The sequence below is a fragment of the Urocampus carinirostris genome, chromosome 19, assembly GCF_059441175.1.
Source record: "Urocampus carinirostris isolate Australia breed hairy pipefish chromosome 19, RoL_Ucar_1.0, whole genome shotgun sequence".
Classification (NCBI taxonomy): Eukaryota; Metazoa; Chordata; class Actinopteri; order Syngnathiformes; family Syngnathidae; genus Urocampus; species Urocampus carinirostris.
In genome coordinates, this window is record NC_142367.1 from 13187410 (window position 1) to 13206868 (window position 19459).

The 19459-nt window shown below is 43.5% G+C and overlaps 1 protein-coding gene across 2 annotated transcripts in view; it reads left to right on the plus strand.

The window, feature by feature from the left end:
- The window catches only part of trrap (transformation/transcription domain-associated protein), a 103756-nt gene that overhangs the window by 60982 nt on the left and 23315 nt on the right, over positions 1 to 19459 (plus strand). For both annotated transcript variants that reach the window (XM_088323149.1, XM_088323148.1), the window contains 6 exons: positions 76 to 211; positions 4111 to 4302; positions 15526 to 15721; positions 15963 to 16081; positions 16169 to 16315; positions 18555 to 18655. In XM_088323149.1, the coding sequence (XP_088179275.1) occupies positions 76 to 211; positions 4111 to 4302; positions 15526 to 15721; positions 15963 to 16081; positions 16169 to 16315; positions 18555 to 18655 (891 nt within the window). The remainder of the gene's footprint in view (positions 1 to 75; positions 212 to 4110; positions 4303 to 15525; positions 15722 to 15962; positions 16082 to 16168; positions 16316 to 18554; positions 18656 to 19459) is intronic.

Below are 19459 nucleotides of genomic sequence, written 5' to 3' on the forward strand. Positions count from 1 at the left end.
CTATATTTATTGTTTTCTATTTTTATCATGATTCGAAAACTGAGCCAACATTTTCTTTGTTTTTTCCATGTCCAGCTGTTCCAAGGAATTGAACCAGTGGGAACCTTTGACGGAATATGGCCAATCTAAAGCCCATTCCAACCCTTATTTAGTGCTGGAATGTGCTTGGAGGGTTTCCAATTGGACTGCCATGAAGGAGGCTCTGGTGCAGGTGAGGCGTACTCCGTGACTCTGTCAGTTTAGCCCGCTCAAGTTGCACACTTAGAGTAAATAGCCTGGTGGATGAATGAGATATAATCAAAAGTCCCCCACTAAGAAAATCACAAATGGTGCCAAACATTTAACTTTGAACCTGGTAAACCAATGACTCAATTGTACCTTTTTTCATTTTATAACTAGAACTGAGCGCTGTTTTATATCCTTGCAAAGACCTTTCAAAAATATGATTAAATGACTTGAGGGTGTGGTCGCTCCACGACCACTAAGGGAGTACACTGGACCTTCGGGTTATGACAATCATCCGTTCTGAGATGGGGAGCACAAAGTGAAATTGTTCCCCTAAATCTTAAAATACACGGCCTCAGTCATCCTTTCTTTAATGCAGTGCACTCGTCCTGTCCCATGTGCAGAAAAACACCCCTAAAGCATGATGCTACCATCCCCATTTTCAACAGTAAGGACGGTGTTCTTCGGATTGTACTCTTCATTCTTCTTCCTCCAAACACGCTTAGTGGGATTATGACCATATAGTTCTATTTTGGTCACATCTGACCACAATTCAGACCTCGTCTACTAGTCATCCCAAGAGCCAAGAAGATATCCGCAGGTTCGAGAGCGTTCTCCATTCGGACCCCAGTGCTGTGGAATGCTCGTCCCCCTGTGATTTGATCTACAACCTCAGTGGAAATGTTTAAATCTGTGTATTATTCGTTATTGCAACATCTATTGCAGTTTGGTCATCCTAGAAGGGGATTACCTCATGTGCAGTCCCTTCTCATTTTCCTCATGTTGAGGTTGTTGAGTTTTTCCTTGCCCTCATGTATGTTTTACATCAGGGGATGGTGTAATAATAGTGGTTCGTGCAGCCCTTTGAGGCGATTTGTGATGAGGGGCTAAACGAATAAACATGACTTGACTTTATAGCGGGGAAAAGGAACCTATGGTAATTGGCCCCGAACCCCAGGTACCTGGGATAAAAACATTAAAATATCAAATTAGTATAAAGTAGACTTCCTGTGTAATACACGTGTATATATGATTAAATAACAATATAAATAAGTATACATGCGAAGGATTTTTTTCGTTGTTTTTTACGATACATCCTGACAGTATCTGTAGGATGCAGTGGCGGGAGGAGACGGCAGATTCAAATTAAAAATAATCTTCAGATTTCCACTTGCTAGGATTGTCATGCCCTTAGAGTCATTCCCTGATTTGAAGGAATCTTTTTTTCCTATTAGGCACAGAACGTGTTGTGTTCCTCACCACAATCATGCTGCTATGTTCCATATTATTCCACGCGTCACAGATCCTGAAAAATTAATTCTCAAGGTAGACTGCTTTGACCTCATATCCCTTAGGGTTGTGACGTCATTGCAAGACAACAAAGACCAAAAGAAACAAAAGTCCAGATTATTTGTTGGTTACGGCTGTGTAGATCAGGGAGGGGATTGATTTGTGTGCCTTCTTCGTATTTCTTGAGAACCGCAAGCTTTGTTTTGAAGATTATCGCATTTTGCTTCTCCCTTTAGCATCAATGCAAGCCTCAGGACCCATAGCGAATAAATTCAGTTTGAAAAAAAATACTTTACCTCTGAGGGGCAGTCTTTGCAAAGCACATAGGATTCTGAGCTAAATGAAGAAAAGGACATTGTGGGAGGTAGTTTAGCCAATAGATCATCGTAAACCTGTAGCAGACCAGCTTTTTATATGACAGCAGATTGGCATCTTTGAGATATAACCCTACTTAGGCACGGGGACCGCTAAAACCCATAATCTAATAATAATTGTAAGAATATAAAGGTTTCTACTGCAGGATTTCACCTCTCACGGGTTCTTTTTGGAACGTAACCTGCACGAAAAAGCGAGGGGCTCGTCGTAAAGCTTCACCGGTTGTTAATTTATGGGCCGCATGTTTGCTAAGAGGAAGCGTAGACGGATGGGAAGTGTTTGATACTCCCAGACGTGTAACAAATAATCCTACTTTGCTCTTTTCAAGGAGACTTTGGAACCAATCCATTGAGTCGCCGTGTCCTAAGGCGACACCTAATTAAATTGTCTGGATGGCAACACCAACTCCACTACATCACTTTCTTCTTCCCGGTGTTAACTTTTACCTGGTTCCTTTTTGGGTGGGCGCTATGGCAAAATCAAATATATTTTCCCAAAATAAATTCATGATTTTTTTTCGACCTTTTTCTTTTAATTTGAAATAGAGATGTTCTTTTGATAGAACTGTCCTTATTGTCATTGATAACGGCGTAATGTAGACTGTTGACAACAAGATTAGAAGGGCAGTAAACATATTAAAAGACTAGATAGTTAGATAGAAAATATTTACGAAAGGATATTAGAATGGATAGGCGATGTTTGAAAGGTAGCACTTGCAGAATATGTTGTAAGTGTATTGGAAAAACATTGCAATCACATTAGCAACATTATTTCGACTGGGTAGAGAGCAGCAAATGATTTCCTGGGCTCAATCGATGACTCTCAGTTATGTTTTTTTTTTAATCTGTCAAAATTGTTTATTTCAGGCAGCAAATCTTTTGACCTCCCAGCAAATGGAAATGGCGATTCCCTTTCACAATTTAATACCTTCAAATTGCCCACCTCAGAGTTCCTCTCCGCTTGTTCATCCATTTACTTCCTACCTTCCGCTCTTTTAGCTTCTAATATTTACGACGCCTCGACGTGTGAATAATTACCTCGGCATCTGCTGCGGGCTGATTTGTTTTATGGTGGCGGAGAGGAGCGAGGCTTTTCCCGGCGAGCTCAGAAGTAGAATCCAAACGCCCGGCTTTCAATTAAACGGGCTCTCGATAAGGCCGTCCCTGTCCGGGGGACATTCATCAAGCGTCACCCCTGATAAGTGCTTTGACCAATCACGTTAATTTTCTGGCAAACCGATGCAAAAAAACAGAGCGGTCCTTCTTCACTCCCTTTTCAGTCAGTGTTAAGTTTTGAATTTGCACGTTAAAACCCCAATTTCTATTATATAGCTACTCCTGGTGCTGTAAAAATACCACATTCATTTAACTATTGATTCAAATAATAAGCAGACATGTAGGTAAAATCTCAAACATTAGTTTAGGTTTAGAAATTGTATTACACAATTTGAGACGCCCTTTGAAGAAGCCAACATGTTTGGCAGCCATCTTACTACTACAACGATAGCTCGTCCCAGTGGTGCTTACCTTCCCCAGCTGAGCCCTGCATACAGAGTTGCCGAATCCCGTCATTTAGGCGTTTTCTGCTTTGTCCACGGTTTCCTTCTCTAGCCAGTCATGAAGCCATGGGTTGCTGCTAGTACTCATTTAGCGGTCGCCGAGTGCTCTGATTCAGGCATCTTCTACATTTTTTTCCCCACAGTAACCTTCTCTAGCCACTTTTTAGCTCAAGCTTGCCACTATTGTTTTCGTTAGCTGTTCTTCATCCTTCATTAAACGCTAAACCTCGCAAAGATCCATGAGGCATGGTCTGGATGTTTGCTCTTGCAATGTTGTAGTGGCTTTTTAAGTATTTTTTTTCCACTAGTATTTAAACTTAGCCACCTGAACCCGCTCTGACCAACTCCAGCTATTTGCTCATTCAACTGCTCCAGGTGTATCCAATTCCCTTGACTTTTTGTTGTCACTCACAGGGATTAACAGAAGCTTTCATGTCGTGTCGCTGGCTGGATTTTTTTTCTCGCTGACGCAAGAAAATATGAAAGTAGGCTTTGGAATTTTGCCAAGTTTTGTCCTTCAGCCTTCTGTAGTATGTCTTCTTTGAGTGCAAATGCTTAGCCAAGGCTTTCAGTTGTGAATTACTGCACAGTGTCAATTTCAAAAAAATGTTTGACTTTGAAGGCTCCCTGAGATTTTTGATAGACAATTTTTTTTTTTTCAGGTGGAGTTGAGCTGTCCCAAAGAAATGGCCTGGAAGGTGAACATGCACCGCGGTTACCTGGCCATCTGTCACCCCGAGGAGCAGCAGCTCAACTTCATCGAGAGACTGGTGGAGATGGCCTCCAGCCTGGCCATCCGCGAATGGAGGCGCTTGCCTCACATCGTCTCGCACGTGCACACGCCACTGCTGCAGGTACGTCAGTGAACGTCGGAGAATATTTTTTCCCCTCGATGAATCGTGAAAGCAAGCCAGAATCGGTCGGGTGAAAGATGCATGCAGAGCGACCATCAGTCGCCTTGAGACATCGCCTTGTTAAGTAACGCCGATAAGGGCCCCCATCTTCTCTCCTCTTTCCATTTAGCAAAATTGAGTTAGATGAATAGATGATGGGGGGGGTTGCCTTTAAGCCTCTTTAGTGCCTCCACAAGAGATTAAAATAGACTGGAGAAAAGATGAAAAGGGAGGGATGGGCGGAGAAGAGAAAGCAGGGTGACGGGGTTTAGGGGCGATTCACCACGAGCGCTACGAGAGGAGAAAATAAGGAAGATGGGGAGTTAGCTCAGTCGTAATTACTCCCCTGCCGTAAGATAGCATTTGATTAAACACCTGGAGCAGAATTGCATTTACATGATAAATGGCACGGTCCCAATGAAGGTTAGAAACACAGCATCGACTGATAAATAGAAATAAGTATTGTATGACCCAATTTAATCTGGTTGCTTGTTTAAAAAGTATGCTAGGTAGTGTTTTGTGTGTTTCCTTGTCATTATCCTCACTTATTTGCCGTAGACCTCCAGGATTCTACATCAATCTGTTCTGAGGCGGGGACTCCATAGTGAAAATTAATACATCTATGATAATTAGGTAAAGCCAGGTAAAACATTAATATAACAAGGAAATATGTACTAAATAAGTACTAATTATGTGTAATATACGTACATATTGTTGAATAATACTATTCACATGTGAAAGGAAAAAAGAAATATGATTTACCTTTTAGTGTGACTTGGGTTGGTACAGTGGAGTAGCAGGCCGATGCAGAGGGTGGAAGAGGAGGCAGATAAAAACTGAAACGGATTTTGAAACTTCCTCCTGCGAGGATTATAATACCCTCAGATGATTTCCTTGAATTAGTCGCATCCCTTTTTTAATGACAGTCCCGATTGTTAGTTGCAGCCTTGCAACTTAACAAGGGTTGGAATTTGTGTCCTTTGTTCATGGTATTGGATAATTCGGTTCGTTACTCAAGATTCATTATCAAACAAAGAGAAAGATTTTGGCATTGTAGCAGGGAGATTGGGGTGGCAGTAGCTCAGGAGGTAGAGCGCTCGTCTTGGGATCAAGGAATCCCAGTTGGAATCCCGGCTCGTCCGTGTTACATGTCGAAGTGTCCTTGGGTAAGACACTGAACCCCTAATACCCCCAATAAGCAGGTTAGCGTCTTACATGGCTGCAATACAAGGCCGCTATTGGGAAATGTAAAGCACACTGTAAAGCGCTTTGGGAAGTCATTGACTTGAAAAGCGCTATATAAATGCAGATCATTTCATCAGATTAGTCTAGCATATCTGCTTTTTCATGATGCTGTGACGCAAACGAATAGCAGGCGAGTATTTTATATCATGTCAACCAACACAGGCATCTTAGACAGGGTCCCCGCGGATCTTTGAATAATTCTTAAAAAGCATTCAATTCTTTATTCTAAAAATAAGGCATTAAAATGTCTTGATTCCAATTTTAAAATTTTTAAGTTTGTGAACACCTTAATATGATATTTGTTTGAACTAAAACGTTTTAGTGAAAAAAAAATGCTTTATGAATATAGCAAAAGAGTTCTTTGGAATTAAGAGTTATCTTCCAATTTCGACTGAGGGTCCATTATATACTCTAAATATCTTTTTCATTTTTTTTCCATGTTTAAGACTCCAGAGAATGCTTTGTTTTTTAGATGGAATGTTTTTAACTGGACCAAAATGTGATTTGATTTAAAAATATAGATTTTTGTTGTTTCAATTGTGCGTTTTGTGTCGACTTTGCCTTAAATTTCATATTAAAAGGCATTAAAATTCTTAATGTTACAATTTCATAAGTTTTGGGGCACGCTACAAAGTTTTTCATATCATATTGTAGGGAAAATGCCGAAAACCATCTTAAAGTAGAAACCTCGTAAGTTGGGGGCGCTGTATCCCTTTGCCTTAATGTATTCGTCGGGCTGTAAGTCCCTATCGCAAACTCCATGCCAAGAAGGCCAGACTCTGCCGATACCGACTCAAAAGAAAACGCCAGCTATTATCCAATTCTGCCTCCCAGTAGCGTCTGACAATCAATGGATGATCACTCCACTCCATCGATTGCGAGAGCCGACGCTAATATTGATTGATGAGTAGTTATAATGGGATGATTGATTCCGTGTTCACAAAGCAGCTTTGGGCCAATCAATGATGCTGCTTTTCACTGAAGGAGATACAACACCTTCCTTATCATTTTTACTCTCCCTCACTTACTTTTTGCGGGTGTTTGTAAGAGATTCCATTTTTTTCATTTGACGCAAAATTTATTCGAACAATAACAATGAAGCCAAAAACATCATCAATGAGACTGAAAAGGAGCAGAAAGTTAACTTTTTCTCCATATCTCAATTAAAAATAATTACAATTTATAATATTGTATCACATAGCAGCATTCGAGCAATTGAGGGCATTAAAATGGGGTTGCTTTAACATAATTACCGGTAATAATGCTTTTAGCTGACAAGCTGTTTAAAAAACTGTGATTGGTGCAAACTGATTTAATATATTTTACTTGTCAAATTTTAATCAGGAGCCCATGTTTGTTTGCTTACCCATGGCGGTGTTGCGTAACCTCATCTCGGCTGCCGTCCTTTGGCATTAACCGTGTTGTGTCACTTAGGGCTTGTTTATAAATTATATAAACATACTTTTTGCATCCATGCAGATTTAAGTTGCTTTGTTTGGGGCTGGCGATGAAGCAGGCACTCCGAAAATGCAGAATTAGGACAGTTACGTTTATCTCATGAACAGTGTTTTTATTCATATTCAACAGCAGATAATATTATTAGGCACACATTATAACAGCCAAATATGATGTCACAGTTATCAACCCAATTAAAAAAAGTGCTGAAAATTAGTCACTTGATGACACCCTATAATTTTCAGTCAACACTAGTTGTCAGAAAGATTAGCATTTCTATCCCCTATCATAATTAGAATTTCTTAGAATGTAGTAGTACAGCTTGGTCGTGTCTCCTCTCTACCTCTACATAATGCAGTATACGCGAGGCGCTGGAGAGTCTGGTGAAAATCAGTCGCATTCCACAGGGATGTGTACCGCTTGATTTTGTTTTTTTTCCTTCTTAAAAACTGGTTGTATCTCCTCTCTATTGCTTCATAAAGTAAAAATGGATGGTGCTTCAATAGACACTGTATCAGAAATTGAGTTTTTAGGGGTCATAATAGACAATAAATTAAGCTGGTAAACACACTTCAGACACATACAAATTAAGGTATCTAAAAGCATTTCAATCATTAATTAAGCCAAATTCCTTTTAACTATAATGATTGATTGATTGATTATTGCTCCAGCGAAGGTCGGGGGGTCCCGTCCCTGTGCGTTGAGCCGACCAGATGAACCAGGTTTTTCCAATGCTGGCGGTCTTGTGCCAGCTGTTCTGCATCCTCTACAGCAACTCCGTGTTGTTGGAGGTCGCCCGCAACGACGTCGAGCCATCGAGTGCGGGATTTCCCTCGTGGTCGTCTCCAGCCTGCTGCCTTTGGGTCAAACTGGAGAATGGCTCGTGTCGGATGGTCTGGTGGTAGACGAAGGACATGGCCAAACCAGCGGGTGCGGCGTTGTGGCCAGGGTGTCGTTCAGGGGCCATGTTTCTGAGCCATAAAGCAGGATAGAGAGTACGGTGAGGTTGTAAATGCGGAGCTTCGTCTTGCGTGCGATGGTCTGGTGCCGCCAGAGTGGTTTCCAGAGAGACTGCAGAGCAGATGCTGCCAGGGCTCTTCTGCGGAGAATCTCTGGTTTTAGGTCCCCATTGTGTGTCACCATGGACCCCAGATACACAAAGCTCTTGACAGGCTCTACGATGTCGCTACCAATTTGGATGGGAGGTGGATCTGGTCCATCACCAACATACATGAACTTGGTTTTCGTCCAACTCACTTGGAGACCAAGCCGCGCTGCCTCTTCGCTGTAAATGCCCAGAGCGTCTTTCAGCTGTCTGTAGGAAGTGCTGAGCATGATGGTGTCGTCAGCATACTCCAGGTCAGTCAGGTGGTAGTTGCCGAAAGACACTCCGGGGATGCGCTCACTAACCCTGAACATCAGATGGTCGATGATGCAATTAAAAAGGTCGGGAGCGGCCACGCAGCCTTGACGAACGCCGCTGGAGATAGTAAACCAGTCGGAATCAATGCCGTCGATACGGACACAGCTCTCTGCATTGCTGTAGAGTAGCTTGAACAGGGCTATGATCTTGGGTGGTGCTCCGAGAGCTTGGAGGATGTTCCACAGTGAAGAGTGGCAGACGGTGTCAAAGGCGGCCTTCAGATCAATGAATCCGATATATAGATGGCGATCTTTACGGAATTCACGGGTCTTCTCTATCAGCAAACGGACGGCAGAGATGTGGTCCGTTGTGGAGCGGTTGGGCATAAAGCCAGCCTGCTGGGGACGGCGGCAGCTTCTGATTGCTGGAAGGGCACGGCTGAGCAAGATCCTGGTAAAGACCTTGCCCGGGATGGAGAGTAAGGTTATACCTCTGTGATTTCCACAGACAAGCCTGTCACCCTTGCATTTCCAGAAGGGCATGATGACTCCTCTGGTCCAGTCGGTGGGCAGCTGCTCCGATTCCCACACCTGGTTGAATAGGCAGGTTAGCCACTCCACCATGCCATCACCGCCGGCCTTGAGCATCTCGCCGGTAATGGCACAGATGCCGGGGGCTTTCTTTGTGTTCAGCTTCTTCAGAGCAGCTCTCACTTCCTCGGGTGTTACAGGGTCTGTGCAGCAGGCGTCGCTAGGAGGTGCTGTGTTTGCAGCCACTAGGAGGGTGGGATCAGCCGGGATGGTGCTGTGCTGCAAGAGGAGGCTAAAGTGCTCCTTCCAGCCCGCGAGACAGTTGGCTTCTGTCATGATGAGGTTGCCGTCTGAGTCTTTTACCAGGGCTGTCTTTATGTGTGGGCCGCTACGGGCTTGGCGTAGTAGACTGAATACGCGGCTCATGTTGTTGTTGTTGGCCGCGGACTCAAGCTGTTGGGCTTCTGCCTGCCAAAACCTCTCCCTATCTTCAGCAATGGCCACATTGCGCAGGCGGTTCAGTCTCCGATACTCCGTGAGGTCGCCTCGGAGCCGGGACTCACGCCGCTGGTCTATGATGTTTAGTGTCCTCTCTGATATCCAGAGCTTTCTCGGGGAGGATCGCGGGCGTCCGAGGACATTGTGAGCAGACTGGAGGACACTTTCCTTGAAGGCCGCCCAGTCTGTCAGCTTGTCAGGAGCCAGGGCATCGAGAGTGCGGCGGATGGAGCAACTGAAGTCTCTGGCGATGTTGGGGTCGCTGAGTCGGGAGGAGTCGGGGCGAGGCAGAGTCTTGTGCTGGTTGGCTCGGAGCTTTAGCTTGAGCTGGGCCACCAGCAGACGATGGTCTGTGTTGCCAAGCTGTGCTCCTCTGAACACCCGGCAGTTGGTTACAAACGACTTCCAGCGTCGTGATATCAGGATGTGGTCCAATGCCTTCCTGGTTCTGCCATCTGGGCTGTACCACGTCCAGTGATGGATGCATTTCCGGGGAAACCAGGTGTCAGCAACACAAAGGTTGTTTTGGTGGCAGAGGAGGAGGAGGCGGTTGCCATTGTCGTTTGTTGTGCTGTCAACGAAGGTGGTGCCGACAGGTGAGCCGGGGGGCCGATCATTGCTGGATAGAGTGGCGTTGGCATCAGTGAGGATGATGGTGACATCGTGTGGTGGGGCTTGGTCGACAGCCTGGTGGAGTTGGTCAAAGAACGCGTCCTTCGCATCCTCATCAGCGACATCAGTGGGGGCGTAGGCGACGATCACTGTCATCTTGCCGTGATGGTGGAGGAAGCGAGCAGACAGTAGTCTGTCGCTTATTGGTGTCCAGCTGATGAGGGACCTCCGGAGGGCTTTTGGAATGGCGAGAGCCACACCGTAAAGGCCGGTCCGACTCTCGGGGCCACTCCAGATGTAGCAATGGTTGCCAGCTGTTGTTTCACCATTGCCTTGCCATCGTACTTCACAGAGCCCTGCCAGGGTGATGTTATAGCGACAGAGCTCTCGGGACAGCAGGGTGGCAGCTCCGGGGCGAAGGAGTGTCTGGACATTCCAGGTGGCGACACGGGTCTTACGACGAAGGTCGATCCGTACTCGTTGGTCGGGGGCAGGCTGGGGTCCGTTACCGTGTTGGTCAGTCCGGCTTCTTTCTCTAGTCAGTTTCGTAACAAAGGGGGTTTTCTCCTGGGTGAGTTGTTAGCCCTCCGCAGGATAGTCGGTTGGTGGGGCTGCCACCTCACAGCGTACCGACACGCTGGGGTCTTTGTTTGTCTGGAACCTACCCCGGAGACCGGCCCGCCATGGGTGACCCTACCAGGAGCAAGCACCCGACGGTATCGCTCTCCAGGGTCACTGGAACACGCAAGCCCCCTCGCCGCATCAAGGCCAGACCCATCCGAGGGGGTTAACTATAATGCATTGTATTTATTATATTGTTCTCTAGTTCTGCCATACTTAACATATTGTGCAGAGGTCTGGGGCAATAATAACAAAAGTTGACTACAGCCCCTTTTTATCCTCCAAAAACGTGCAATTAGAACCATACACAGGTTAGGGTATAGAGATCATACTAAGATTTTATTCTTGCAGTCCAAATTATTAAAATTGGATGATTTAATAAAACTTTTCATTTCACAACTGTTATTTAAGGTCAACAAAAGCATGGTGCCACAAAACATCCAAAAAATATTCATTCGGAAAGAGGGAAATTATAACTTAAACTGCTGTAGTAAATCCATAATCCCAAAGGTGAGAGCCACCAGGAAAAGTGTATGTGTGTGTCTGTGTGCAGAGTCAATCTTTGGAACAATTTACAAGACGAGATCAAACAATGTCCTAATATTCACCTGTTCAAATCCAGATACAAAAAAACAAGATTGGCAGAATACAGAGATGAAGAAAATAGGGTATGAGTGATGTGAGAGATTGGAAATACTGCGTTTACAACTGAAGTTAACCTTGTTGTTAATGTTACTATTATTATATCATAACTGTTATTATTGCTGTTATTGTTATTATAATTGTTGTCACAATGATATTTCGTGACTAGTAGCATTATAACGTTAATAGATGGGTACTACGATAATTAGTGTATAAAATATGTGACTATTGCTATCATTACAATTATTGATATCTGACCTATGTAATATGTATATCCGTGAGATTTTGTTATATTTAGACACAAAAGAGGAGCTATCTGTAAAATGTGATTAATAGGGAAGATGAAGGGGTGGGGAAAATAAGCGTCTGCTTCTTACTACCCCTTTTCGAACATATTACGTTAACATTATTTCCGTTGTTGAGTCATTGTTTTTGTCCTGTTTTTATTTTCATGTTCGAAATAAAGTTTTCATTCATTCATTTAAGGTACTGAAGTGCTTGGTTATATCGTCAGTTGCATGGCTCAGAGTTTTCTTTTTTTTTTTTGACACACCTGCATGTTATTGTGCTGAATGCAGACTTAAAGGGACTGCGTGTAATATTTAAGTCAAGTCAAGTCATTTTTATTTGTATAGCCCTTAATCACAATTAGTCTCTAAGGGCTTCACAAGTTGTTACATATAAGAAGTTTAGGTTATTCGTATGCTATAGAGTAGAAGTGAGTTTTAAGCCTAGATTTAAACATTTCCACCAAGGTTGCAGATCGGATCTCAGGAGGAAGAGCATTCCACAACACCGGTGCCCGGATGGAGAACGCTCTCGAACCAGCGGAACACTTCTTGGCTCTTGGGATCACCAGGAGACCGGCGCTCTCGGAACGAAGGCTTCGGGCCGGGACATAGGGGGAGATCAGATCTGAAAGATATGAGGGGGAAAGTCCATGTATGATTTTGTATAGTACTAGGAGAACCTTAAAATCGCATCTTAGGCTAACAGGGAGCCAATGCAGGTTAGCCAAAATTGGGGTGATGTGATCGTACTTTCTTGTCCTTGTTAAAAGCCTCGCTGCAGCATTTTGTACCAGCTGAAGACTCTTGAGTCTGGTCATCGGAAGACCGGAAAGTAGTGCGTTACAGTAGTCGAGACGGGAGGTAACAAACGCGTGAATTATGATTTCCGCGTCCGACTGAGAAAGTATAGGACGAATTTTAGCAATGTTACGGAGATGGAAGAAAGCGGTTCTAGTAATTTTCTTCACATGTGTTTGAAAGGACAGATCGGGGTGGAAAATGACACCTAAATTTTTAAGTGAGTCGCTCTGTGTGATGTGGCAATTGTCTATGTTCACAGCGGTTTTAGAGAACAAGTCACGGGACTTAGATGGACCAATAACTAACATTTCAGTCTTTTCAGAGTTAAGACGCAGGAAATTGAGTGACATCCACTCTTTTATCTCAGTGAGGCAGGCCTCCAAATTTCCACAGTTTAGTGTGGCAGATTCCTCCATCGGGAGAGTTGAGTGTCATCTGCGTAGCAATGGAAACTGACATTATACTTGCGAATAATATCACCCAGTGGAAGCATATAAATGCTGAAGAGAAGGGGGCCAAGCACTGAACCCTGCGGAACACCACAAGTAACACTAAATGGCTCAGATGTCAATTCGCCATATTTAATGCAGTGTGTCCTATCTGAGAGGTAGGATCTGAACCATAATAGGACGTTTCCTGAGAGACCAATCCATTTTTCCAACCGTTCTAGCAAGATATTATGGTCCACTGTGTCAAATGCAGCACTAAGGTCCAGCAGCAGCAAAAGTGATGATGCGCCCGAGTCCATTGCCCGTAGGAGATCATTGGTTACCTTAATCAGAGCTGTCTCAGTAGAGTGGTTAGCCCTGAATCCTGATTGCATCGATTCAAAGAGATTGTTATCGGACATGAAATCATTCAGCTGCTGTGCCACTACTTTTTCAAGTATTTTAGAAAGAAACGGTAGGTTTGACACAGGTCTATAATTACATAAGTTTTCTGGATCAAGGTTGGGTCGTTTCAGTGTGGGTTTAATGACGGCGGACTTAAAAGCAGCTGGAACTACACCTGAGGAGAGTGATATGTTTAAAATATTTAGAACTGAAGGTGCAAGAACGCCAAAGAGACCTTTAATAAGTGAACCTGGAAGCGGGTCGAACTGGCAAGTCGTCGGTTTGGCCGTATTCACCATCTGTTTAAGATTATCGAGTGACAGTTCACTAAAACGGGACAAAATCCCTGGACAGCCACCATGTCGTGCATCTATAGATTTGAGTGCTTTAGTATGTGTTGGTGCCTTCTTTCATTTGATATACTAGGCAAACATACGTGAACTATCATACCAATGTTAATTTTTATAAAGGAAAAAAATCACATGACGAGAAACTTGTATTTCTTTTATATAGTCAAATCCCTGCGTCGCGGCCGTGTTTGTCTGGCATCTTGCTGATGCCCAGTGCTCTGTGGCACAGGTTTTCGCTCACATTAGACAATAAAGTGCCAACTATTTCACACGGGGGCTATAATTTATATTGAGAGCTTGTCAGTTAAGATTAGCAGCTGCCCAACAAAGTCTGAAAAGGACTGTCTAAACCACGACACAATGTGTTACTTTTCTGTACTTGACATTTTGCTTTATGGGTGCCGCTCGGAGCGCCCTCTTCAGCCGTAATTAGACAATTGTACTTTTGTCCAATGTAGGATTTGTATTTATATTATAGCTAGTAATGTGTACAGCTAAGATAATGTGAGTTGATAAGAATAAGTTACCGTATTTTACGCACTATAAGGCACACCTAAAAGTCTTAATTGTTTTCAAAAGCTGACCATGCGCCTTATAATACAGTGCGCCTTATATATGGATCAATATTAAGTCGCAAAGTCTTGCAACTAATGCAACAGCCGCCGACTAGATTTTCCCCTGAACGTGAAGTAGTCCGCGGTGTATGCTGGGATTTATATACCGGCATTTCATTGGCTAACCAGTGTGTCAATCATCATTTGAATCGATCACTATTGGCTAAAGTTATTCGGAGGTAAAGGGGGCGGATCCTTTTTATCATTTACAGGCTCGCATAGGCTAAAGGGACAGAACAAAGCAAGCAATTGGTTGAAAAAGATGAATGTGAATAGCATGTTGGGTAGAACTCACGGCATAGAGTAAACAGTATTTTACTATTTTGTACTGTATTTGTAAATATTTTACTCTCCTGGATTTACTACACTCACGGATATAAGAGGACCATGGTTGCACATTATTATTGAACACAACGACTTCGGTGAGCTACTCCGGCTATATATTTTCCCAGTATCTTGTTTCAGAGTGATATTGATGTTTCTGTGATGGGTCTTTTTTTAAATTAAACTAAATTCCAAGTGTTTATTGTCATATGCACAGTAAAGTTGCGAGCGAAAAAGAAAATAGAAACTAAGGAATGGTTGGCATTTCTTGAATCCCAAGACTTTAACCTTCCAAATGATATTTGGAACGATGCATTTGAGTGACATCGTACGGACACCGCATCCGCACGTGTCTACGACACGTATTTGCTTCTTTGCAAGCTTTCGGAATGTTAAGGGGGTGATGAGTTGGACTGAACTATCTGACTGTTTTGTCCACGTTCCCATTGTAGCGCCTTATAATCCGGTGCGCCTTATGTATGGAAGATATAGGACCAAAAACTATTTTTTGGGGGTGCGCCCTATCACCCGGTGCGCCGTATAGTGCAGAAAATTAGCCTAGATGGTAAGGCGCCCGCTTTGAGACTGGGAGGTCGGTGGTTCGCGCCCCGGCCGAGTCATTCCTAAGACTTAAAAAGTGGTCGGCGGCGCCCTCTGTTGGCTGCGGCTGCATCGGCTCGCTACAACGGGTCAGGTGCAATCGACATTTCGTTCTGTGTGCATTGTTACACAGAATGACAATACAAGGAAATTATTATTATTATTATTATTAAAATACAGTACACATTTTTCTTGCCTATGTGGGACTTTAAGTAACTGAACATTTGTAAAATGATTAAAAGTATTATCTGGGTATGTACACATGCGTAATTGGTATCAGTCTCAAGGCATTGATCTGTTATCAATATTGGCAGGAGAGAAATAACGTGATCTTTCATCCATAATTATTTAAAGGAGACCGTTACGATTACCGACACCCAAAATAAGGCCGTTTTCTTCATTGCAGGCGGCGCAGCAGATTATTGAGTTGCAAGAGGCCGCCCAAATCAACGCCGGGCTGCAGCCGGCAAACTTGGGCCGCAACACCAGCCTCCACGACATGAAGACGGTGGTGAAAACGTGGCGGAATCGACTTCCCATCGTGTCTGACGACCTGTCCCACTGGAGCAGCATTTTCATGTGGCGCCAGCATCACTACCAAGGTTTTTACACTTTCTGACTACAGCACGGGCGCCAACTCCCTCCCCGGTGCGAGATAAAATGCACTTCTTTGATACGCAACAGCCTTGAAAGTTGTGCCGCAGCGCTATTGAATTTCCTTGCTAAAATCCATCGCCGTGCCCCAATTGCGGGGGCGTTTGTGTCCCCGGCGCGTCGCGCTCCTCTTCAATGATGTGTAATGAATACAGACAGCATTTATATTTGTGTCTTTTCTCCCCGTAGCCATAGTGACGGCGTACGAGACAAACACGCAGCACGATCCCAGCAACAACAACGCCATGTTGGGAGTGCACGCCTCGGCGTCTGCTATTATTCAGTACGGCAAGATTGGGCGCAAACAGGTGAAAGATTGAAATCTCAATGAACATTTTCATCCTCTCAGTTCAACTGATCTATTTAATACAGCTTGATGGTCGTTTGTTTCACAGGGTTTGGTGAACGTGGCACTGGACATCCTAAGTCGTATCCACACCATACCGACGGTGCCCATTGTAGACTGCTTCCAGAAGATCAGGCAGCAGGTCAAATGCTACTTACAGCTGGCTGGTGTCATGGGCAAGAATGAATGCATGCAGGTAAGGATTTTGAATTTGCTCGCACACAAACTCAACACAACATAAGTCTTTCGAAAGTCTCTTTTTCAGTTTTCTTGCAGCCGAAACCGAAAATCCACAAATGCGTCCGTACTTTTTAATGTCTTTTAGATGGAGGGAGATTACTTTAGCGTCCCTGGGTGGGAAAGTCGATTTACAATTTGCACAAAAAGACACCCAATGAGCAGCTTATGAAACCAGCTCCAGCAGCTGTCTGGTGAAATGTTTTATCGGGACAATGTATGCTAATTATATGTGGACAAAACACAGCAACCGGCCCACTCCAATTTAAATAATTCAATTTGAATTCTGTTTTAGCGCTCAGTTGCCTTTGAGCTCACAGTTTTGCATTGTAAATGTACTGCTCAAAGCTGAAGCTGAACTTCATAATGTGGTGGAAAAATACGACTTTGAATGAAGTATTTATTAGGGTTGCACTATAATTATCGCCTGGTGATTAGTGACTTAATACCACGCTAGAATATTCTGTCTTCAGACATTTCTCCTGAGAAGGATTCTAACCTTTAGTGTTCCTTATTATAATATATGTTGTTTTTTTAAAGCAGAAGTTAACACAACATTGTTGTGTTTCCTCTATACCTCTTCAAAATGTGCGCAAGGCACCAGAGAGCGTGGACATAATCGGTTGTATGGACCAAGCAGTTGTGATTTTTTAAAATTTTATTCTACTTTAAAAGGTAAATGGTCTGCATTTATATAGTGCTTTTCAAGTCAATGAAGACCTTCCAAAGCGCTTTACAATGTGCTTCACACTTACCCATTCACACACACAATAGGGAGTCAGCCATGCAAGGCGCCTACCTGCTTATTGGGGGCATCAGGGATTCAGTGTCTTGCCCAAGGACACTTTGACATATAACACGGAGGAGCCGGGATTCTAACCTGCGACTTCTCTATCCCAAGACGTTCTATATTTTATTTTTTAATTTATTGTTTGATAATGAGGGTGGCACGGCGGTTGGGTGGTTAGCATGCAGCCCCACGGTGCAGAGGTTCAGGGTTCAAGTCCAGCTACCGCAGCCTCCCCGTGTGGAGTTTGCCTGTTCTCCCCGTGCATGTGTGGGTTTCCTCCGGGCACTCTGGTTTTCTCCCACATTCCAAAAACATGCAAATCAGGTGAATTGGTCCCTAGGTGTGAAAGAGCGAGTGAGTTGTCTATCTCTGTGTGCCCTGCGACTGGCTGGCAACCAGTTCAGTGTCCCCTGCCCACTGCCCGAAGACAGCTGTGATGGGCTCCAGCACCCCCGCAACCCTACTGAGGATAAGCAGTGCAGATAAAGGATGGGTGGATGGATGAATGCTTGTTAATGCAACATCCATTGCAACCTGGTCATCCTGGAAGTAGGATTACCTCATGTGCAGTCCCTTCTCAAGGTTTCTTCATTTCCCTCATGTTGAGGTTTTTGAGTTTTCCTTACCCACATGTAGGTTTTAGATCAGGGGACGGTGTCATAATAGTCTGTGGATTGCAATAGTCTGTGGAGCCATTTGAGACTGTTTGTGATTAACGGCTATTCAAATAAACATGACTTGACTATTTTTTTCTAGAAGTATTATTAACTCTTGGTCATGTCTCCTCTACCTCATCATCTTGTGCGCGAGGCATTGAGAGCTCACCCGTAATCAGTCGCAACAACAGTTATCGCGCATCCCTCGAATTGATTTTTTTTCTGGCACCCTCCAAACCCATATTTTTTTTAAATGAAAAACGTTAGGAAGTGTCGGGAGTAGCTTTGGGTGACATGTTATTACACCAAGATTTGGAAGCAAAGGTGTCTCAGGGGATTACACTTAAGCCCACTGAGTTCTCTGATTAATAGAAGTGCTCGAGTGCGACACAAGCCGCTGAAAATGCCAGACGGCCTCTCTTTTCCCTCACCTCCAAATCTTCTCCCCGTTTGCACTCTCTGCTCCGCTCCCTGGCTGTGTCTCCTTTTTCACGGTGGCGTGTTGAGGACCACTCATCACTTAAGGCTTTCCGAAAGACATTTAATGCCATTGACTGCTACGGACGTCATAAATCCATTCAAACACGTCTGACTGTGATAAGTTGTGATCATGTACTCTTCTCTTTTCTTTGTTCCTTAATTTGATCGTAATCTCTGTGACCCTCGCGAGAATAAGTGGTCCGGAAATTGAATGAACAAACTGTTTTTATTTTTGACCAAAAATTGGTCACCTTTTATTTGCTTTCCTCCAGGGTTTAGAGGTGATCGAGTCCACCAACCTGAAGTACTTCACCAAGGAGATGACGGCTGAGTTCTATGCTCTCAAGGGGATGTTCCTGGCTCAGATCAACAAGTATGTGTGACGGATGCATGAATTTACTGCAAAGAACGAATTGTTATTGATTTTTTTTTCTCGCATTTTTAAAATGTTTTTTCTGAAAAAATAATTTTTAAAAACCGCAATAGAACGAAGTGTACTTGTGTATTAAAAAGTACCCCAAAAAAGCTTTAAATATAGTATACTTTGTACTTGCTTTTCTACCAAAATAAAGAAATACCGTTAAAGGATTACTGTAAAATCAGACCACAAGGCGCGCTTGATTATAAGCCGCACCCAGTACATTTTTAAGAAGAAAACGTTTTAACATATATAAGCTGCACCTGACTATAAGCCGCATGTGCCCACATTGAAACATCAAATGTATACAAAGAAAGACGGTACACAGAAAGTTTTGATAATATACGGTACCTCAACTCCTTAACGTTGCGACGGCCTGCAGGACTTTTGATAAACAAATACGTGTCTGTACGATGTCACCAGTCACTGAAATGCTTAAATCCATGGGATTCAAGATATGTACTCATCAGAGAAACCTCACGATTAGTCTAAAACAAGATACCCAAAATCTATAAAGCTGACTTGACTCACCATTACGTCCCCTGGCCGTCTTCAACTTTTTTGAATGTCTGTGAAAATGGCTTCGTTACATCAAGGACAATCCATAGAATCCAAATGTGTAAAATATTTACTCCAAAACACACGAAAATCCCGAAGGAGGAATACGAATCTGCCTTAAACATTTCCGCTTTGTTAGAATGTTGCTTCTTTTCATCTGTTCGTTTCGCCACAGTATTTCCGTTTACAAATAAAAAGACT